Here is a 24,438-nt window from a genome sequence, read left to right on the forward strand (position 1 = left end):
GAGCTTCTTGTCCCTCCCTGATGGTTGATGTAAGCTACAGTCGTGATGTTGTCCGACTGAAACCTGATGAACCCCCGAGTTGTCAACTGGGGCCAAGCCAGGAGGGCATTGAGAACTGCTCTCAATTCCAGAATGTTTATTGGCAGGAGACTCTCCTCCTGACTCCATTGTCCCTGAGCCTTCAGAGAATTCCAGACGGCACCCCAACCTAGAAGGCTGGCGTCTGTTGTTACAATTGTCCAGTCTGGTCTGCTGAATGGCATCCCCCTGGACAGATGTGGCCGAGAAAGCCACCATAGAAGAGAATTTCTGGTCTCTTGATCCAGATTCAGAGAAGGGGATAAGTCTGAGTAATCCCCATTCCACTGACTTAGCATGCACAGTTGCAGTGGTCTGAGGTGTAAGCGTGCAAAGGGTACTATGTCCATTGCCGCTACCATTAAGCCGATTACCTCCATGCATTGAGCCACTGACGGGTGTTGAATGGAATGAAGGGTGCGGCAAGCACTTTGAAGTCTTGTTAGCCTGTCCTCTGTCAGGTAAATCTTCATTTCTACAGAATCTATAAGAGTCCCCAGGAAGGGAACTCTTGTGAGTGGAACGAGTGAACTTTTCTTTTCGTTCACCTTCCATCCATGTGACCTTAGAAATGCCAGCACTAACTCTGTATGAGACTTGGCAGTTTGAAAGCTTGAAGCTTGTATCAGAATGTCGTCTAGGTATGGAGCTACCGAGATTCCCCGCGGTCTTAGTACCGCCAGAAGAGCACCCAGAACCTTTGTGAAGATTCTTGGAGCTGTAGCCAATCCGAATGGAAGAGCCACAAACTGGTAATGCCTGTCTAGGAAGGCAAACCTTAGGTACCGATAATGATCTTTGTGAATCGGTATGTGAAGGTAAGCATCTTTTAAATCTACAGTGGTCATGTACTGACCCTCTTGGATCATAGGTAAAATTGTCCGAATAATCTCCATCTTGAACGATGGAACTCTTAGGAATTTGTTTAGGATCTTTAAGTCCAGGATTGGTCTGAAAGTTCCCTCTTTTTTGGGAACCACAAACAGATTTGAGCAAAACCCCTGTCCCTGTTCCGATCGTGGAACTGGATGGATTACTCCCATTAACAAGAGCTCTTGTACGCAGCGTAGAAACGCCTCTTCTTTGTCTGGATTGTTGACAATCTTGACAGATGAAATCTCTCTCTTGGAGGAGAGTATTTGAAGTCCAGAAGGTATCCCTGAGATATTATCTCTAGCGCCCAGGGATCCTGAACATCTCTTGCCCAAGCCTGGGCGAAGAGAGAAAGTCTGCCCCCCACTAGATCCGATCCCGGATCGGGGGCCCTCAATTCATGCTGTTTTAGGGGCAGCAGCAGGTTTCCTAGTCTGCTTGCCCTTGTTCCAGGACTGGTTAGGTTTCCAGCCTTGTCTGTAGCGAGCAACAGCTCCTTCCTGTTTTGGTGCAGAGGAAGTTGATGCTGCTCCTGCTTTGAAATTACGAAAGGAACGAAAATTAGACTGTCTAGTCTTGGCTTTGGCTTTGTCCTGAGGCAGGGCATGGCCTTTACCTCCTGTAATGTCAGCGATAATCTCTTTCAACCCGGGCCCGAATAAGGTCTGCCCTTTGAAAGGTATATTAAGCAATTTAGACTTAGAAGTAACATCAGCTGACCAGGATTTTAGCCACAGCGCCCTGCGTGCCTGAATGGCGAATCCTGAATTCTTTGCCGTAAGTTTAGTAAGATGTACTACGGCCTCCGAAATGAATGAATTAGCTAGTTTAAGGACTCTAAGCCTGTCCGTAATGTCGTCCAGAGTAGCTGAACCAATGTTCTCTTCCAGAGACTCAATCCAGAATGCCGCTGCAGCCGTGATCGGCGCAATGCATGAAAGGGGTTGCAATATAAAACCTTGTTGAACAAACATTTTCTTAAGGTAACCCTCTAACTTTTTATCCATTGGATCTGAAAAAGCACAGCTATCCTCCACCGGGATAGTGGTACGCTTAGCTAAGGTAGAAACTGCTCCCTCCACCTTAGGGACCGTTTGCCATAAGTCCCTTGTGGTGGCGTCTATTGGAAACATTTTTCTAAATATCGGAGGGGGTGAGAACGGCACACCGGGTCTTTCCCACTCCTTAGTAACAATTTCAGTAAGTCTCTTAGGTATAGGAAAAACCTCAGTACTCGTCGGTACCGCAAAATATTTATCCAACCTACACATTTTCTCTGGTATTGCAACTGTGTTACAATCATTCAGAGCCGCTAACACCTCCCCTAGTAATACACGGAGGTTTTCCAGTTTAAATTTAAAATTTGAAATATCTGAATCCAGTCTGTTTGGATCAGAACCGTCACCCACAGAATGAAGTTCTCCGTCCTCATGTTCTGCCACCTGTGACGCAGTGTCTGACATGGCCCTAATATTATCAGCGCACTCTGTTCTCACCCCAGAGTGATCACGCTTACCTCTTAGTTCTGGTAATTTAGCCAAAACCTCAGTCATAACAGTAGCCATATCCTGTAATGTGATTTGTAATGGCCGCCCAGATGTACTCGGCGCTACAATATCACGCACCTCCCTCTGAGCGGGAGATGTAGGTACTGACACGTGAGGCGAGTTAGTCGGCATAACTCTCCCCTCGTTGTTTGGTGAAATTTGTTCAATTTGTACAGATTGACTTTTATTTAAAGTAGCATCAATACAGTTAGTACATAAATTTCTATTGGGCTCCACTTTGGCATTGCAACAAATGACACAGGTATCATCCTCTGAATCAGACATGTTTAACACACTAGCAAATAAACTTGCAACTTGGAAATACAATTCAATTAGAATAATATTAAAACATACTGTGCCTTTAAGAAGCACAGAAGATCTATGACAGTTGAAAATTAATAAATTGAAACAGTTATAGCCTCAATCCTTGTAAACAACACAACTTTAGCAAAGGTTTAATCCCATTAGCAAAGATAACAAATTCTGAAAGCAGGAAACAAATTACAGAATAAACGTTTTTTATCTCAGTCAAACTATAATTCTCACAGCTCTGCTGAGAGAAATTACCTCCCTCAAAATAAGTTTTGAAGACCCCTGAGCTCTGTAGAGATGAACCGGATCATGCAGGGAATACAATGAGTTGCTGACTGAAATATTTGATGCTAGAAAAAGCGCCAAAAAACGGCCCCTCCCCCTCACACACAGCAGTGAGGGAGAACAGAAACTGTCAGAAAACAGATTAAGCAACTGCCAAGTGGAAAAATAGTGCCCAAACATTTATTCACACAGTACCTCAGCAAATGAAAACGATTTTACATTCCAGCAAAAACGTTAAACATAATCTCTAGTTATTAAACAGCTTTATGTATTTCTTACAGAGTAATTCTAGTGAAGTACCATTCCCCAGAATACTGAAGTGTAAAGTATACATACATGACATTATATCGGTATGGCAGGATTTTCTCATCAATTCCATTGTCAGAAAATAAAAACTGCTACATACCTCTATGCAGATTCATCTGCCCGCTGTCCCCTGATCTGAAGTTTACCTCACTCCTCAGATGGCCGAGAACAGCAATATGATCTTAACTACTCCGGCTAAAATCATAGCAAAACTCTGGTAGATTCTTCTTCAAACTCTGCCAGAGAGGTAATAACACACTCCGGTGCTATTTTAAAATAACAAACTTTTGATTGAAGATATAAAACTAAGTATAATCACCATAGTCCTCTCACACATCCTATCTAGTCGTTGGGTGCAAGAGAATGACTGGGAGTGACGTAGAGGGGAGGAGCTATATGCAGCTCTGCTGGGTGAATCCTCTTGCACTTCCTGTTGGGGAGGAGTAATATCCCAGAAGTAATGATGACCCGTGGACTGATCACACTTAACAGAAGAAAGAAGAAAGAAAGCACCTCATGGTGTATTATTTTCAACTAGATGTGAAGCATATGCATCATATTTTGAACAGGTACTCACAAGTGTGATGGCACTCTTTGTGAAAAAAGTGCAAACGAGCAGGCTGACTTTTAACAGCAGTATGCTGGAAGGGAGATATCTTAGTGGTGGCAGAGTGAAACAGATTGGATGTTCACAATGGAAACGGTACCCCCTTATCCGTATATGATAAGCTGCATATCCTCCAGAAGAAGCTAGGTAGATCCTCCAGATATCGTGTCGGCTGCAAGGAGCGTTCTAGTATTGTAACGTTGACGTTTAAAACAAGATAGAGAACACCCGAGTATAATAAAAACACAATTTTATTGAGCTATTCCTAACCTTTTCTGAAACCAGAAAAACAGCAAATAGACTAGAAGTCTTCTGAAATGCTAGTAACCTCGATATAGAATTATAAAGATCTTACCACATCCAAAGAATGTAAAGAACTCTCAAAGAATTCTTTAGGATTTGGACACAAAGAAGGGACAACATATTTTCTACTAATGTTGTTCAAATTCACAACCTTAGGAAAAAAAGAAGTTCACAAAACAACTTATATAGATGAAACAACTTAGATAAGGAGACACACAAGAAAGCTGATAAATCAGAAACTCTTGTAGCAGAGATAGTCAAAAGAAACAACACTTTCCAAGAAAGTAGATAATCTTTATTTATTAATTTCTCCTTTTTGGAGTCTTATTTGGTTTAAACAGGCATGATACCAACCAAAGCCTGCACAAAACAGTGAATATCAGGAAGTTAAAATTTGCAGACAAACTTATCCAAATCATCCTGAAAAACTGTAAAATCCTAGGAATTCTAAAAGAACACCAAGAGAATTTATGAAAAGAAAACTATAAAATATAGGTTTGATAATACATGTCCCTTGATACAGACTTATAAGCCTACAACATAACGATAAAAACGGAGTCAGAGAAACCTCTATGACTCAACACTAAACAATTTCCATACCCCCAAATTAGTAATTTGAGATCCTGATGGAAAAAAATAGCCCCTAAAACAACAGGGCTGGCCAAAGAGAAGCGGCCAATGATGGCAACTGGACATCCTAACAGTATCCACATACCAAACCTGTGAGGCCATGCTGAAGCTATCAGAAACACGACACTGTTCCAATATGATCTTGAAAATCACCTTTGGAAGAAAAAAACAAAGGCAGAAAGATGTAGTTAGGTTGAAAAACCAAGATACTGCTAATGCATCCACCATCTCCACCTTAGGATCCCTGTACCTGAAAATGTACCTGGGAAATTGAGAACACACATCTGTATAGAGACACCACTCTTCCAGATGTAAAGACTGACTACAGATAATCCACCTCTCAAATGTCTAAAATCATAGAAAATAGACAGGAGATGAATTCCATCTAAGTACGTATTCAAAATACCTCTTAATTTCTATGGAACTACGAGTCCCTATTGTTGATTGACATATACCACAGTTGTGATATTGAATGTCTAAAAGCAAAAAAAAAAAATGAAAAACTTCTCTCATAAAAGAGGCCAAGCCTGAAAAGAGCTCTGAGTTCCAAAATATCAATTGGAAACCTCGCCTTGAAGTTTCCAAACCCCTTGTGCTGTCAAAAGACCTTCAGACAGCTCCCCAACCTGTAAGACTTGCATCCATTAAGAATACAGTCCAGGAAGGACGGACAAAAGGAGGCCCCCTGAATAAAATGATGATAGACTAATCACCAAAACAGAGAGAGAGAAGTGTTAAGATTTAAAAATATCAACTGTGATATTTAAAAAGAAAACCCTGTATCATTGATTCAGTATGCAAAGCAAAAATAAATCTCAGATCAAAAACAAGCCAAGGGAACCATGCCCGATGCTGCAATTATGAGACCTAGCACATAGCCACTGAAATAAATGTTCTAGACTGCAAGTTAGATAGGCTAATGTCACTTACAATTGACTTTTGTCGGATAAAGACAAAGACATGAACACAAAATCTATCTAGAACCCCAAAAAGGAGTAATCCTTATCTGAGGAAACACAAAACTCTTAGGTAAATTAAATCCTCTAACCATGTCTTGAAGTAACAAAACTTAGTTGATTCATGAGGGATTCCACAAAAAGAAAAGTTCATATATTTGAAAACTGTTCTTTCATATATATGTATTGGGTACTTATAATGCACGTCTAATCACCCGTAAGGGACTCAAAATGCTGCCCAATTAAATCAACCTTGGAAAGATGAAAGGCTGAATGGACCTCGCCGGGAATCGAACCTGCAACACTCAAGTTGCTACAGAGCTCAGTCACAGTGCATTAGCATGCTGAGCTGTCTGTCTGACTTTAATAAAAGAAAAGTTTCAGCTATTACCAAGATACCATCCGAATAAGGAAGCCCGACAATACCCTACTGTCTGAAGACAGAAAGAAGGGCACCAGGAACCTTTGAAAAGATTCATAAAGCTGTGACTAAACCAAAAGGAAAAGTGACAAATTGGTAAAGCTTAAAAGAAAATCTCAGAAACCACAAGTGGTCTGAATGTAATAAAATATGATAAACATCCTAAAAAATTAAATGGCCTTAACAAAAAGGCATAATAGTCCTTATAATCGCCAACTTAAAAGTGGAGAATAACAAAACAAAAAAGTCTTCAGATCCAAGAATGGACTGAATAAACCTTCCTTGTGTTTTGGGTTTTGCTTGTGTAGGCGTGGCTTCCTTTCAGGATCTGGGTCCATTTGGATCTCTGTGAGCTGGGCCTACTCTTGGAGGTGTTCTTTTTTTGTATTAAGGAACCTTTCGGTTCCTCTGTTCTCCTTTGCCTCTTCCCCCTTGGGGTTTCGGCTGGTATCCCCTTCATTTTTGAGGGGTGGGGGACCGTCTGTTGGGCGACGGTGTCTGTTGGTGGCTCAGTCGAGTCCATTTTGCAGTATATAGTTTGGCTCTGGATTAGCTGAAAGTCAGTGTCCTCAGGGCTTTTCCTTTAAAAAAAAAAAAAAGATTTTTTCTCGGCTTCGGACGAAGCAGGATTTTTTTTATTGGTGAGAAGTTCAGGCATGGTGCCCTCAGTGTGGGCCGCCTATTGTACCCTCCCGTCTTGGCATTCAGTGTCCTCTATAGCTTGGGTATTGTTTTTCCAAAAGTAATGCATGAGAGACTAAGAATAGAATTGAAATAGAAACCCAAATCCTGTTGCTGCAAAAAGAACTGGCATAATCACACCTGAAAAAAATTCACAGAGTGTACTGAGAAAGATAAATTCTTCCCAAAGAAGGTCTCATTTTAGAAATCTATTCAAACTCTAAGAATAATATAAAATTTGGACTGAGTTCATCCAAAAGCAATTTAATCTGCCCCCCACCAGAAGGACTGGTTTGAGAACCGCACCTTTATGCAGACTAATAACTAGTAATTATATAGTGTTTTACACCCAGAAGGATAAAAAAAAAAACGCTTCTTCAGTGCTTACACTCTGAGTTAACAAAATTAGAAGCTGATAAAAACAGTAGTTATTACCCAAATACAATAAATTGACCTCAAAGGCCAAAGGGCTGTATTAACCCTGCCGGGAAATGAATCTATGACCCATGGGTCTAGAACAAGTGTTTGTAGTTAGGACATTCACCAACTGATCTCCATCACCGGACTAAAAGTAGGGCAGAAAAAAAAATCTCTAAACCTCCAGAAATAATGGAGATAATAGAAATCAAATAAATTGTTATCATAACAAGACAGAGATAAGAAGATATATTTGAAATCATAATAATTGATATAGTAATTAAATGAATACATCTAAAGTAAATAAACAGTTAAGAATTTGAAAACTGCTTATGCTAACTGTTCAAAGGATGAGAGAACAGTAATGTCAGTCACAAATGAAGCTGAGCTAAAAATATAAAAACAGTACATGAATATGCTCTATTAAGGTTGTATTCAAATTCGAAGGAATTCTGAACAAGTACCAATTTCCATAGAAATAGTGGTACAGTCCCAAGAGGGAATCAGAATAACCATACTCTAGAATACAGATAGTATATTGAATAGGAAAAAACCTCAAAAGCAAAAATTATAAAATCCAGATTTGAAAAGGATTATTAACATAGTTAATAGGAGGATTAGACTCCTAAAAGCTATAAAATTAAAAAATTTCCTATACAAAGAACAAAAAATGTTGAAATGAAAAATAAAGAGAATTTTTCAACAAACTGTCTGATTACAGGATCCTTTGAGCCAAAGAAACCTTCATCAGTAGAAAAAAAACTTAAGTATGCTGTTGGTCAGAACAAAATTATTTGAAACAATTTTGAAAAGACCTTGTAAGTTTACTTAAAGGCATAATAGCAGTCATAACCTTTTATGATATAAGCAACATGTGATGTTTGCAGATGAAATCAAGTACATGAACTGAATATGTAAAAAACAGTAAATGTTAACGTACATGTAGAAACATTGCTAGCATAAAACAAGATAAATACATGCCACATAATTGAGCTGAAGAAATAACAACAGCTAAAAAGAACACACTTAGCTTTGTAGAATTGTCTTCCAAGGCATCATAGTTTCTACATTAACATCAGAGTCAGGATCAGAATGAGACATCTCGCAAAATGTAATAGAAAAAGAAAAATAACATTAGGCAAAACAGACAATTTCCACAATGTAACAGTTTCAGTAGAGAAAAAAAATAAGCAGGCATAATAGCTTTCAAAGTTCATGAAAACAGCGAGCAATAGAGGGAGAGGGGTAAAATAACAAAAAATTTGGCGCCAAATATGACGCATCACGCAAAAACAAGCAAAAAAGTTTTTGGCGCAAAACTAACACCAGGAAATGACACAACTCACGTCATAACACACGTGATTTGGCGCCAAAACAACTAGCGTCAACAGCGAAGCAGGAAATGACGAAATTTGCACCATCAAGGGTGCAACTTCACGCCAAAAAATTTTGCGCCAAAAATGACGCAATAAAAATCAGCATTTTGTGCCCTCGCGAGCCTAGATTTGCCCGCGAAAAAAAGAAAGTCAAATTAGAAAAAGACTGAACCCCAGGTAAGAAAAAAAGTTTAAATAAACTTCCCAAACATGATTCCTATACTGAAACTGTTTAGACTGCAAAGGGAAATACACATAGACCTGACTTATGGCAAATATAAGTAGAATACATATATTTAAAACTTTATATTAATACATAAAGCGCCAAACCATAGCTGAGAGTGTCTTAAGTAATGAAAACATACTTACCGAAAGACACCCATCCACATATAGCAGATAGCCAAACCAGTACTGAAAAAGTATCAGCAGAGGTAATGGTATATAAGAGTATATCCTCGATCTGAAAAGGGAGGTAGGAGATAAATCCCTACGACCGATAACAGAGAACCAGAAAACAGATTTCCCGCGAGGAAAACCATAAAAACAAAAGGTGATACTCCCTTCACATCCCTCTGACAAACACTGTACTCTGAGAGGAATTGAGCTTCAGAATGCTTAGAAGCGCTTATCATAGAAGAAATCATAGAAATCAAGCACAAACCTACTTCACCACCTCCATAGGAGGCAAAGTTTTGTAAAACTGAATTGTGGGTGTGGTGAGGGGTGTATTTATAGGCATTTTGAGGTTTGGGAAACTTTGCCCCTCCTGGTAGGATTGTATATCCCATACGTCACTAGTTCATGGACTCTTGCCAATTACATGAAAGAAAATGCTCAATCTGCCCACTACCAGAATTGAATCGGGGTGGGGGCTGCACCTTCATGATGACTTAGTAAAGGTGACATACTTCTTAGTTTGCTTGGATTTATTTCAGGTATTATCAGGCATCTACAAGGACAGCACAAAAGGAACAAAAAGCAACCAGTAGGTCTGTTCCAGCACTTATCTCATCTTGTGGTAAGAAAGCACTTTTAATTCCAGTGACTTTGGAAACAATTGCGACCAAATAAAATCTTTCCCTGAAAATGGGGAGAGAAAAGTCTGCCTTTAGAAACCGCATCAACAGACCTAGATTTCAAACAAAGAGTCCTTCTAGTTATGACGGCCAGTCATATGTTTAGCATTAATACTGATTCCACAATTGCATCCAAGATAAAGGAATTGTCTATTTTAATTATTTAATCTCTTCAGATACAGAGCAGCAACAGAAAGTAATGCTAGACTGCAATACCAACAACAAACAAAAACAGCTTTATGAAAAAACTTCTGACAGTCCATAGGCTCCTTGAAAAAAGTACTATAATCTAATGAGACAGCTGTACGCTTAGCTAAGGTGTAAATAGCGCCTCCACATTAGGAATAGTGCACCACAGCTCAACATTTGAAGCATTAATCAGAATTTATTTTTTATTACATTTAGCAGATGGAACATAAGGAATGCCTATTTTTTCCACTCTTTAGAAGTTAGATCAGAAATTGCTTCTAGTATAGATAAAAACTTCTGCGGATTTAGCAAGAGGTTTAAAAAAGTAAATCAAGGTGTTTCAGTGACTTTTCCTCAGAAGGAACTGGATACTGAACACCTAAAGTTAGCAGGACCACACGTAGCACGGAACGAAAACGTTCCAACTTGAAAATAAAGGAGTCCTGTCAGGAATAGAACCCCAATAATCAAATAATAGTTCCCTCAGAAGAAAGGTCCGAGTCATCTGAATCCTGTAATTAATCAAATTACTTTCTGCCTCTGTGCGAGATAGAGGAACTTATATCTATTAATCTTTTAGCCTAAGACAACACACTTTTGTGCTTATTAAGAGAAGGCATAGCAGCGAATACCTCAGTAATGGCAGAACTTACATAACATTTGAAGACAAGAGAAAAGTCCACAGAAATTAGTAGTACACACGGGAAGAGCACGAAACCCCTGAGAGGAAACAAAAGGGGGAACCTGTTTAGAGTTAAGAACTGTGATCCGTGCAAGAATTGCACTACTGGGCTGGAGGACACTAATACAGATTTTCAAAGCAGACATTTTGTTTTAGAAATTAAGTGGTCCGAGGAGCTTCCCTCTAAGGGATCAGTATGCAAGGATGCAGAATGGACAGTTCCAGTTTGATCCATAAAAACTATGACCCAGATATCAAAGTATTATGAATATAGAAGTAACACAAAAACAAATATAAGATAAAACACAGGTAACCATTTTATGGTAAAACGGTTAACAGAATAAGAAGGGCATAACAAACGAGTAAATTGAGTAGCAAGAGTTAATGACAGGTAGTGTGTAAAACAAACACTTAGAACTGCCTCAAAAAAAAAAAAAAAAAAAAAAGAACCTCTGCTCTGTTATTTCCCTCCCCTGTGCAGCCAGATGAAAGAAAAGGTAAAAGGCAATTTTCAAATCAATAAAAAAAAAACAACAAAAAACCCCCACCTATATCTTTTGATATAAAGTAAGCTTAAAAAAAGATAAAAGATAGAAAAGGAAGCATTTGTGAAGCACAGTTTAGTCCGTGTTTTGAAGTGTTATTTTGGCAGAGTACTGTGGCTGCTCTGGAAAGAAAGAATCCTCACAGAGGATCTTAAAGAAATAGTGCTTGTTACACAAACCCTTTATATGGTAGTGAAATTCTAAGGCAGTACATAGCTAGCTCACCCACTTAATGTTCCCAACAGTCTATAAAGTCTGTGCTACAAGTTTAGTCCTCTGTACCATGCTTACCCAGCTGCAGAGGAGCCCATCCATTGCTGTATATACAAGCTCAGGATCTTAAAGAGGAGTACACTGATGAGGCCAACAGGACGAGGCTGCAGGATAAATCCAAGAGACACCTATGGCACGCTAGTGACAAACTCACAGCCAAATAATTACTCTCACCCCTCTGACCTATTCCCAGCTCTAATAATGGGTCTCACATAGGTCTGAGAACGCCTATATGAAGCCCCTCATATTTCCACCTTCACCTGTGGAGGCAAACAACAATAAAACTGAGGTATACAGGGAAGTTGGAGTGATTAAAAGCTCTTGGTATATTGGGTATTTTTTGTCTCCATGGGACAGGAGTTGAATCCCACATGTTATGGCTTGTGGACTCGAACCACATTATGAAATAAATAGTAAAAAACTGTTGAGTGCTAACACAAAAGTTAACTATCGTTCTTATTCTTGTGCTAATATTAAAAGTTGAAAGTGAAAAGGTAGCGCTCAAGTGAAAGCTTCACGTGCTTTAACATCTGAGGTATATATTTATTTTATTTAAACTATATATACACACACCTCTCTCTATATCGATATATTTATAATAAAAAAAAAATACTATCTGAGTGAAGAACAAAAACTATTTCAATTTTTTATATATGTTTTTAAATTAAAAAGTGGTGTTAAAAGTGATATGGTATATGTAAAGGTGTTGGATTGGGAAGGGCACTCACACAGTTTTACATACACACATACAAATCCACTCACAAACACACACACCTTTGAGCCTTTCCCAGTCCAACACCTTGTCATAAACCATATCACTTTAAACACTTTTTATATTTATATATAATTTATATTTTATATTTATTTAACCATGGACTTGTAATACCAGACTGTGCTCCAATCATAGTGCGGGCCTGCAATATTGATAGTACATATCCTGAGCTATTAATAGGACTTCACATGTAAACTGAGCATATATATGATATACACATCAAACAATTCTTTATTGGCTTTGGAAAACAGATTGGCCAATTGCCATTTTTATCATATATATTGAAACTGGCCCTGTGACCCAAAGTATTTGTTTACAAGGTAGCACGAGGTGTAAATCTTATTCTTACCCTCAGCCGTTTGATTCCAGCACGAGTAATCTGTTGGCAGTCATACAGTTCGATCCGCTCCAGACTCTGGCAACTTTTGAGATGCTCCAGAGATGCGTCTGTGATCAAGGGACAGTTGTCTAATTCAACCACCTCTAGTCTATCATGGGCACATGCCCCATTGCCCAAGTGTCTAATTCCATCATCTGTGATGAGCTCACAGTGTGAGAGGCTCTGGATTTAAATGCAAAGGGGTGTGAGTTAGTAAAGTGTAGTATTTCTGCTACCAGTACAGATGTGAGCCTCTAACTGATATCCAAAAGAAACACACTTGTAAAGAAATGAGACTGTATGTGGTTGGATACACTTAAATTGACATTCCAGTCAAAATGTATATACATTTAAATGAATTACAGCTTTGAATATAAACATATGAAATATGCATGTATTGGCAAAAATGCTTCTAATAAAAGTTATCACTGTTTTAGTCTTAACATTTTTCTCTGCAAGTGCATGTGAAGCATAGCTAGATATTGTTAGTACACCAGCATTTTAAATACTGCAGCTACTCAGAGCACCAGAGGGGTTTGTATCATATCAGAAATTAACATTGAGTCATTACCAGATGATACAAGCACCTTAGGCTATCTGTGCAAATTATGGGTTTAAAATGCTGGTGCATATTGCAAACTTAAATACACTTTAGTTAGAAGCAGTTTTGCTAACACATACATATTACAAAAATGCTTCTATTCAAAACTGAAATGTATCCAGGTGGATTCCAATTTTGTCTGGAATGTCCCTTTAAAGTGACATGAAACACTGAGATTGTAATATAAAACATGCTTCATAATGTATAGTAGAAAAAAAGCTTTGCCATATACTTTTTTATTCTGTCCCCTTTATATGTAATTAAACTCTGGGCTTTCCATTTCTGATAATTAAACATTAAGCCCTCACAAGCCTATTCCTACTGTCCCTAATTGGTCTAAGCAGTGGAGTTAGATAAGATACTGCACAGGTTTTACTTACACAATGACAGCTGCTAACTTTGCCAGAAACAAGTCAGGATTGGAGCCTCATTATAAGGCTGGTGGCGTTTGGCCATTGAATCAAAAATGCAGCAAATATAATGTCAATCTATTTAGAAAAAAAGTTTCCCAATCTGCTTTTATGGTAATTTACTGCAACAATACACAAAAGTCCTGTAGCTATAAATTGTTTCATGTCCCTTTAAGAAAAAGAGATAGAAGTAAGGAAACATGATTATACCCCCTCATAACACTCAATGTCACTCTAAAGTACATTCACAAAGATAACAATTGATTAACATTCAGATTTCTTGTTCTTACAACAGACTACAGGATGAGGGTGTCCACAATTGTGATTCCTCGTGGAAGTGGATATTTTAACAGGTCATTGAGTTTAACCACTTGAAAAACATCATTTATGCTTACCTGAAAATTTCCTTTTCTTCTGATGGAAAGAGTCCACAGCTTCATTCATTACTTTTGGGAAATACTGAACCTGGCCACCAGGAGGAGGCAAAGACACCCCAGCCAAAGGCTTAAATACTCCTCCCACTCCCCTCATCCCCCAGTCATTCTGCAGAGGAACAAGGAACAGTAGAAGAAATATCATGGTGAAAAGGTGCCAGATGAATATAAAGACGCCCCACATAAAATTACGGGTGGGGAGCTGTGGACTCTTTCCATCAGAAGAAAAAGTAAAAAGAAATTATCAGGTAAGCATAATTTATGTTTTTCTTCTTAAATGGAAAGAGTCCACAGCTGCATTCATTACTTTAGGGAAAATACCCAAGCTATAGAGGACACTGAATGCCAAGACGGGAGGGTACAATAGGCGGCCCATACTGAGGGCACCAGGCCTGAAATTCTCACCAATAAAAAAAATCCTGCTTCGTCCGAAGCTGAGAAAAAAAACAAATATATATATATTTTTTTTTAAAGGAAAAGCCCTGAGGACACTGACTCACAGCTAATCCAGAGCCAAACTATATACCGCAAAACGGACTCGACTGAGCCAACAGTCCACCAACAGACACCGCCGCCCAACAGACGGTCCCCCACCCCTCACAAATGAAGGGGATACCAGCCGAAACCCCAAGGGGACGAGGCAAAGGAGAACCGAGGAACCAAAAGGTCCCTTAATACAAAAAAGAACACCTCCAAGAGTAGGCCCAGCTCACAGAGATCCAAATGGACCCAGACCCTGAAAGGAGACCACGCCTACACAAGCAATACCCGAAACAGACGTCTCTCCAACATCCTGCAAGCATGAAAGGCAACTAAAAAGGCAAAGTCCTCCCAGCGCCTGAACATAAAATACCAAAGTATTCGACCATAAAAAGTGTGTAATAGACCCAGGCGAAAAAAACCCAAGTATGAAAACACAGAGTCCATAACAGGACGACACAGAGGGTGCTTGCGAGGAAGAAGAGGCAGTCAATCAAGAAACAGAACGCAAAAGCAACCCCCAGACAGAGGGCACGCTCCAGGCAACCTAAGCTGCCGGACCTACCCACAGGTCCCTAAAAAGGGGAACACAAATGGTGGTGGCAAGGAGTAAAAAATACTCCGAAATCCTGGCCAACCATGACCAGGTTAGGTAGATGGACCAAGGACATAGCCCAAGTTCCCACTACCATGGAACATCCCGACCAGCCCTGAGATACAAGATTCAAAAACTACCCAAGACTGGGTCAGGAAAAAAAGCCAAGCAAAGCTGCAGCAACCGGAAATCTCAGGGAGAAAAACAGGTCTGGGCATCTAATAGTTCAGGCAAACCTTACCCTAGAACTAAACACCCCAACTGGCCAAAAAGTCAGACACAAGGGATATAGATGCATATCCAGAGAATCTGGATAGCGAGAAGAACTTGAATGCCCTGACCTAAAGGAAGGAACCACCCCTAGCTAAAGTCCAACACTCCAAAGAGCAAGGCTAGAAGTCATATGAAGATACTTCTTAAGCCTCAGGACAAACAAGGGATACCTTGAGGTAAAAAAAAAATACTACTAGCAGGACTAGCCTCCCTATCACCTCCGCACAAGCAGAGGACACAAGGAAGAGGCACTAAGCCCACCCAGCTCTAGAAACCCCGAGCTAAACAAAGTCCCCACAGGGAACAACCATCAACCGGAAACACAGATCCCTAAAGGAGATCCAACTCACCCGGTGACAATGGAATAAGACACAAAGGTCTCTTATAACTCAGACCAACAGTACGCGTCAAAGAGTAAGAGCTGCATCTAGATACACTATAAACAGCTTACATAGACACCTGCAAAGTGCTAAGAGCTGCAACTGGTTTCAAACTGCAAACCTTCCCCATGCTAGACAGCTATCCTGTACAAGCTGTTGGATCAAGCCCAAAAGGACAAATCCAGAGGCCTGAAAATGAAGGCCAAACCGCTCAACTGAGGTAAGGGGCATTAAGCCCTCCAACCCTCCACCACATAGGGGAGGAAAACTCTAGGTTCTGATGAAATCAGATGTCAGAGTGACGCAGCAGAAAAACTCCCCTGCCCGGCCATCTATGACTGAAGGCTACAAGGACTGCAACAATCCTAGTGCCTTGAGACCCTAACGGGTGATTAGTTTGCGCTCTATAAGTACCCAATAGATAGAGATAGATAGAATCCTTCCCACCTCACGGACCCAAAGGGCCTCTCGAATGCTTAGTTGAACATGAAAAACAATGATAATCTGAGAACTCTGCGCTTCTACCGAACCAGCCGCGCAGAATAGCGCCACGTGTCTGAACAGCCGCAAGACCAAACGAACACAGACAGGACCAGCCTGCACCTAGGGTCCTAACCGGCAAGCTGCATAAATTGTCCCTCATAGTGGCATCGCCTCGGCCATGGACTTGAGAGAAGAAAGCAGGCAGCAGAGCGAAGTTAGACAATGCTGATTGCTTGAGGAGCTGTTAATATTTGTCGGTATGGTTTCGCAGAAAGACTCTTCCTACATCTCCGGACTGTAACTTTCATCCAAGCCCTCACTGAGAGACTGACAGGACTACTTAAAACTCCTGTCCCATGCCAAAAAGTACTACCCTCCATAAGAGACAAAAAACTAAGATAAAAAATTCTGACACTCTGCCAACCTCCTGGGACAAAAGGCAAAGAATGACTGAGGGATGAGGGGAGTGGGAGGAGTATTTAAGCCTTTGGCTGAGGTGTCTTTGCTTCCTCCTGGTGGCCAGGTTCTTATTTCCCAAAAGTAATGAATGCAGTTGTGGGCTCTTTCCATTTAAGAAAAAAATACACATTTTCTTTGCGCAATTATATTGTTTCAGGTATGAGCTACAGAATCAGCAGTTACTTTACTTAAGTTTTTCCAGGGAATGGTATAAGATGCTTTATTACCAGGATTTTCCAATGTTTATTTTGAAAGTAAATTTGGTTGAGCACATGTGAGTTAGAGACAGTAAACGAGATTTTTATAGAAAATCTTTAGTTAGGCATAACGAACAACTATACAGAATGTGTTCATTATTTATTTTTCCCCATTTTCATGAAACTTAGCTCTGAAAATTGAGGATTTTCTAATTCTCAGAACTTAAAATGTATCCTGACTTCACAGGGCTAACCCTGCTGATTAGCTTTCCCTGAAAATAACTACAAAACCATATATTTTATACTAATGTTATAACAATGGCTAGACTTGTTCTCTGCAGACTAAAGCCCCAATTGCCTCCTCCAAGTAAGGCAAATGGTGGATGGAGTTTGGCTGTTGAAAAACAATTGCAGTAAAAAGGATGTTTAATTATTTTAAAAACATTTAGACTTCGCTATGTTTCTCTATAGCAACATAAAATATTCCTTGTAATCAACAAGGTGTTTACTGTCCCTTTACTTTACCTTCTACTTTGAACCTCATCTTTGTTACACACCTGATTTACAATAAAGGAGCTCACAATTAAACTTACATTAAATAATTCAAAAGCTTACTCATTAACACAAGCAAACCTATCTCTGAATTCTGAAATTAATCAAATGCATTTTTTAAATTTATCTAAAGGTATTGGCATTCACCGCTTTCAATGAGTTCCACATGTTGCTGTAGATTAAATCTCCTTTTCTCTAGCCTTAATATATATATATATATATATATACACATATACATATATACACATATACATACACACACACACATATATAACAAAATTTATGCTTACCTGATAAATGTATTTCTCTTGTGGTGTATCCAGTCCACGGATTCATCCATTACTTGTGGGATATTCTCCCACAAGTAACTACTATAGTAGTAACAACTATAGGGTGCAGTGGTGACTGTAGTTTAAAAATAAAAAACACCTGCCTTAAAATGACAGGGCGGGCCGTGGACTGGATACACCACAAGAGAAATAAATTTATCAGGTAAGCATACATTTTGTTTTCTCTTGTAAGGTGTATCCAGTCCACGGATTCATCCATTACTTGTGGGATACCAATACCAAAGCTATAGGACACGGATGAAGGGAGGGACAAGGCAGGCGCCACTGCCTGTAAGACCTTTCTCCCAAAAATAGCCTCCGAAGAAGCAAAAGTATCAAATTTGTAGAATTTAGAAAAAGTATGAAGCGAAGACCAAGTCGCCGCCTTACAAATCTGTTCAACAGAAGCCTCATTCTTAAAAGCCCATGTGGAAGCTACCGCTCTAGTGGAATGAGCTGTAATTCTTTCAGGAGGCTGCTGGCCAGCAGTCTCATAAGCTAAGCAGACTATACTTCTTAGCCAAAAAGAAAGAGAAGTTGCCGAAGCCTTTTGGCCTCTCCTCTGTCCAGAGTAGACCATAAACAAAGCAGATGTTTGACGAAAATCCTTCGTAGCTTGTAAATAAAATTTTAAAGCATGAACCACATCAACATTGTGTAAAAGACGTTCCTTCTTTGAAGAAGGATTAGGACATAGTGAAGGAACAACGATCTCCTGATAGATATTTTTTATTAGATACCACCTTAGGAAGAAAACCAGGTTTGGTACGTAACACTACCTTATCTGCATGGAAAATGAGATAAGGGGAATCACATTGTAAAGCCGAGGAGATAGCTACTAAAAACAGAACTTTCCAAGATAAAAGTTTAATATCTATGGAATGCAAAGGTTCAAACGGAACCCCTTGCAGAACCTTAAGAACCAAATTTAAACTCCATGGCGGAGCAACAGGTTTAAACACAGGCTTGATTCTAACTAAAGCCTGACAAAACGCCTGAACGTCTGGAGTATCAGCCAGACGCTTGTGCAAAAGAATAGTCAGAGCAGAAATCTGTCCCTTTAAGGAACTAGCTGACAATCCCTTCTCCAATCCTTCTTGGAGAAAAGATAATATCCTAGGAATCCTGACCTTACTCCATGAGTAACCTTTGGATTCACACCAATGAAGATATCTACACCATATCTTATGATAGATTTTCCTGGTGACCGGCTTTCGAGCCTGAATTAAGGTATCAATGACCGACTCAGAGAAACCACGCTTTGATAAAATCAAGCGTTCAATCTCCAAGCAGTCAGATGCAGAGAAATTAAATTTGGATGGTTGAAAGGACCCTGAAGTAGAAGGTCCTGCCTCAGCGGCAGAGTCCATGGTGGAAGGGATGACATGTCCACCAGATCTGCATACCAAGTCCTGCGTGGCCACGCAGGTGCTATCAAAATCACCGAAGCTCTCTCCTGCTTGATCTTGGCAATCAGACGAGGGAGCAGAGGAAACGGTGGAAACACATAAGCCAGGTTGAAGGACCAAGGCGCTGCTAGAGCATCTATCAGCGCTGCCTTGGGATCCCTGGACCTGGATCCGTAACAAAGAAGCTTGGCGTTCTGACGAGACGCCATGAGATCCAGTTCTGGTTTGCCCCAAAGTTGAATCAACTGTGCAAATACCTCCGGATAGAGTTCCCACTCCCCCGGATGAAAAGTCTGTCGACTTAGAAAATCCGCCTCCCAGTTCTCTACTCCTGGGATATGGATAGCTGATAGATGGAAAGAGTGAACCTCTGCCCATAGAATTATTTTTGAAACCTCCAACATTGCTAGGGAACTCCTTGTTCCCCCTTGATGGTTGATGTAGGCTACAGTCGTGATATTGCCGGACTGAACCTGACCGCAGCAAGCTGAGGCCAAGCCTGAAGAGCATTGAATATCGCTCTTAGTTCCAGAATGTTTATTGGACGGAGTGCCTCCTCCTGAGTCCACGAGCCCTGAGCCTTCAGGGAGTTCCAGACTGCACCCCAGCCCAGAAGGCTGGCATCTGTTGTTACTATTGTCCAATCTGGCCTGCGGAAGGTCATACCCTTGGACAGATGGACCCGAGATAGTCACCAGAGAAGAGAATCCCTGGTCTCTTGATCCAGATTTAGTAGAGGGGACAAATCTGTGTAATCCCCATTCCACTGACTGAGCATGCACAGTTGCAGCGGTCTGAGATGTAGGCGGGCAAACGGCACTATGTCCATTGCTGCTACCATTAAGCCGATTACTTCCATACACTGAGCCACTGAAGGGCGAGAAGTAGAATAAAGAACACGGCAGGAATTTAGAAGAAGTTTTGACAACCTGGTCTCTGTCAGGTAAATCTTCATTTCTACAGAATCTATCAGAGTTCCTAGGAAGGAAACTCTTGTGAGAGGGGATAGAGAACTCTTTTCTTCGTTCACCTTCCACCCATGAGACCTTAGGAATGCCAGAACAATGTCCGTATGGGACCTGGCGATTTGAAAATTCGACGCCTGTATCAGAATGTCGTCTAGGTAAGGGGCTACTGCTATACCCCGCGGCCTTAGGACCGCTAGAAGTGACCCTAGAACCTTCGTAAAGTTTCTTGGTGCCGTGGCTAACCCAAAGGGAAGAGCCACAAACTGGTAATGCCTGTCTAGGAAGGCGAACCTGAGAAACCGATGATGATCTTTGTGTATCGGAATGTGAAGATAAGCATCCTTTAAGTCCACGGTAGTCATATATTGACCCTCCTGGATCATAGGTAGGATGGTTCGAATTGTCTCCATCTTGAAGAATGGGACCCTGAGAAATTTGTTTAAGATCTTGAGATCTAAGATTGGTCTGAATGTTCCCTCTTTCTTGGGAACTACAAACAGATTTGAATAGAAGCCTTGCCCCTGTTCCTCCTTTGGAACTGGGTGGATCACTCCCATAACTAGGAGGTCTTGAACACAATGTAAGAATGCCTCTCTCTTTATCTGGTTTGCAGATAATTGTGAGAGATGAAATCTCCCTTTTGGGGAAGAAGCTTTGAAATCCAGAAGATATCCCTGGGACACAATTTCCAACGCCCAGGGATCCTGGACATCTCTTGCCCAAGCCTGGGTGAAGAGAGAAAGTCTGCCCCCTACTAGATCCGTTTCCGGATCGGGGGCTGATCCTTCATGCTGTCTTAGAGGCAGCAGGTTTTTTGGCCTGCTTTCCCTTGTTCCAAGCCTGGTTAGGTCTCCAGACCGGTTTGGACTGGGCAAAATTTCCCTCTTGTTTTGTATTAGAGGAAGTTGAAGCTGCGCCACTCTTGAAGTTTCGAAAGGAACGAAAATTAGTCTGTTTGGTCCTTAATTTGTTGGACCTATCATGAGGAAGGGCGTGACCTTTTCCTCCAGTAATATTAGAAATTATCTCCTTCAGTCCAGGCCCGAATAGGGTCTGCCCCTTGAAAGGAATGTTGAGAAGCTTAGACTTTGAAGTAACGTCAGCTGACCAGGATTTAAGCCATAGCGCCTTACGCGCCTGAATAGCAAAACCTGAATTTTTAGCCGTTAGCTTGGTTAAATGAACAACGGCGTCAGAAACAAATGAATTGGCTAGCTTAAGGGCTTTAAGCTTGTCAAGGATATCATCCAACGGGGTTTCTACCTGTAGAGCCTCTTCTAGAGACTCAAACCAGAAGGCCGCAGCATGCATTGCCTTGCATGCATTGCCCTGACTGGGGCAATGCATGCAAGGGGCTGGAGAATAAAACCTTGTTGAATAAATTTTTTTTGTCTATTTGATCTAGAAAAGCACAACTGTCCTCGACAGGGATAGTTGTACACTTCACTAGAGTAGAGACTGCTCCCTCCACCTTAGGGACCGTTTGCCACAAGTCCCGTGTAGCGGCATCTATAGGAAACATCTTTTTAAAAACAGAAGGGGGAGAGAATGGTACACCTGGTCTATCCCATTCCTTAGTAATAATTTCTGAAAACCTCTTAGGTATTGGAAAAACATCAGTGTAAACAGGCACTGCATAGTATTTATCCAATTTACACAATTTCTCTGGGACTACAATGGCGTCACAGTCATCCAGAGTTGCTAAAACCTCCCTGAGCAACACGCGGAGGTGTTCAAGCTTAAATTTAAATGTAGACATATCAGAATCAGGTTGAAGCGTCTTCCCTGAATCAGAAAAATCACCCACAGATAGAAGCTCTCCTGCTTCGGCTTCTGCACATTGTGAGGGTATATCAGACATAGCTACTAAAGCGTCAGAGAGCTCTGTATTTGTTCTAGCCCCAGAGCTGTCTCGCTTTCCTTGTAACCCTGGCAGTTTGGACAATACGTCTGTAAGGGTATGATTCATAACTGCCGCCATGTCTTGTAAGGTATACGCAATGGGCGCGCTAGATGTACTTGGCGTCCCTTGAGTGGGAGTTATAGGTTCTGACAGGTGGGGAGAGTTAGTCGGCATAACTTCCCCCTTGTCAATTTCCTCTGGTGATAAATCTTTTAAAGCCAGAATATGGTCTTTATAATTTATAGTAAGATCAGTGCATTTGGTACACATTCTAAGAGGGGGTTCCACAATGGCTTCTAAACATAATGAACAAGGAGTTTCCTCTATGTCAGACATGTTTAACAGACTAGTAATGAGACCAGCAAGCTTGAAAAACACTTTAATAAATGTGAAAAAGCAGAATATAAAAAATGGTACTGTGCCTTTAAGGGGAAAAAAACAATCACATAAACTGCAAAACAGTGAAAAAAAGCAGTAAACTCAACGAAATTTTTACAGTGTGTATAATAGGCTAAAATAGCATTGCAACCACTTGCAAATGGATGATTAACCCCTCAGGCTCAAAAACGAATCAGAAAAACTGTAAAACCGTTATAAACAGTCATAAGCAAACTGCCACAGCTCTACTGTAGCTCCTACCTGCCCATAAAACAACTTTTGTAGGCACAAAAACCCTTTACAGAGGTCCTATGTCAGGGGACTCCTTCAGGGAAGCTGGATGTCTCAGACTGTAAAAACTACTGCGCAATTAGAGCGCGAAAATAGGCCCCTCCCACCATGCACTCAAAGTGAAAGGGCCATAAATAACTACTCCTAGGAGAAATCTAGTCAGCCATGTGGAAAACTAGGCCCCAAATAAAGATTTATCACCCTCAGTAAAAAACGTTTTTTATATATCATGCAAACGTTTTACATACTAAGTAATAAGATCAAGTAACATGAATATTACCCTTTACTGCAAGCATGATCCCAGTCGTTTGTTAAATCACTGTAATCAGGCTTACCTTAAATATATCAGGCACTGTCAGCATTTTCTAGACCTTATCATCTCTCTAGAAAAAAATATACTGAACATACCTCAGAGCAGTTAATTCTGCAGGCCATTCCCCCAGCTGAAGTTTTCCCATACTCTTCAGTTATGTGTGAGAACAGCAGTGGACCTTAGTTACAACCTGCTAAGATCATCAAAAACCTCAGGCAGAACTCTTCTTCTAATTTCTGCTTGAGGTAAAAACAGTACAACACCGGTACCGTTTAAAAATAACAAACTTTTGATTGAAGATAAACTACACTAATTCACCACATATCTCTTGATACTTCCTTTCTTGTCGAGAGCTGCAAGAGAATGACTGGGAGTGGCAGTTAGGGGAGGAGCTATATAGACAGCTCTGCTGTGGGTGTCCTCTTGCAGCTTCCTGTTGGGAAGGAGAATATCCCACAAGTAATGGATGAATCCGTGGACTGGATACACCTTACAAGAGAAATATATATATATATATATATACACACACACATACACACACACTCACAGGGTCTTAATACAAATGTACCCAATATTTTGACGTTTCAGGGTTTTCCCCATTTTCAAAACAAGTGCAGCAATGAGAACAACAAAACTCTCCCTTTTGTAACCGGAACCCTTCACTATTACGGAGTTCCCGGCCGCGTCTCGGAAGTTGCCGAAGTCACGTGACCCTTGCGTCACAATCTTCGTCGTCATGGCAACTGGACGCCAAATCAGGATCATCATAGTGCTTAAAAACAATAATATACAGTGAAACAAGGTCCACAGACCAGTGCAAGCTATAACAGGGAGGGGATGTATAGTCTTAAGAGAATACTGTTTAACACATGTACTAAAACAGGGATAAGCTGAATGCATAATATTGAGACAAATAGAAATTAGCATGTTGAATGGCAACTTACATATATAATAGATATACAACTAATATGGTATACCACTATCCTATACATAAACAATATCTAATATATTTAGAGACATACCTCAGTGTTGGAGCTAACAAGATCTAACTATGTACAATTGGAATACAGACTAAACAGACTATATAATACTAAATAAGTATTAAATGAATACAGCATACTATCCATCAAACTGGGTGAACACCTACAGTCATTTCTAGACATCTGACTACCAAGGCTCAATTACTATGGGAACATATTGACAAGAGGGGTCCTAGTATTGTACCACTGTAAAAAGAGCTCAAGATATAGATGAGCACAAAGAACTAGTAGAATT

General features: G+C 40.4%; 1 protein-coding gene across 2 annotated transcripts in view; it reads right to left on the bottom strand.

Annotated features, from left to right (window-relative positions):
• FBXL20 (F-box and leucine rich repeat protein 20) overlaps nucleotides 1-24,438 on the bottom strand; it is a 188,948-nt gene that overhangs the window by 16,324 nt on the left and 148,186 nt on the right. For both annotated transcript variants that reach the window (XM_053697937.1, XM_053697945.1), the window contains exon 14: nucleotides 12,679-12,891. In XM_053697937.1, the coding sequence (XP_053553912.1) occupies nucleotides 12,679-12,891 (213 nt within the window). The remainder of the gene's footprint in view (nucleotides 1-12,678; nucleotides 12,892-24,438) is intronic.

The sequence above is a fragment of the Bombina bombina genome, chromosome 1 (genome assembly GCF_027579735.1).
Source record: "Bombina bombina isolate aBomBom1 chromosome 1, aBomBom1.pri, whole genome shotgun sequence".
Lineage (NCBI taxonomy): Eukaryota > Metazoa > Chordata > Amphibia > Anura > Bombinatoridae > Bombina > Bombina bombina.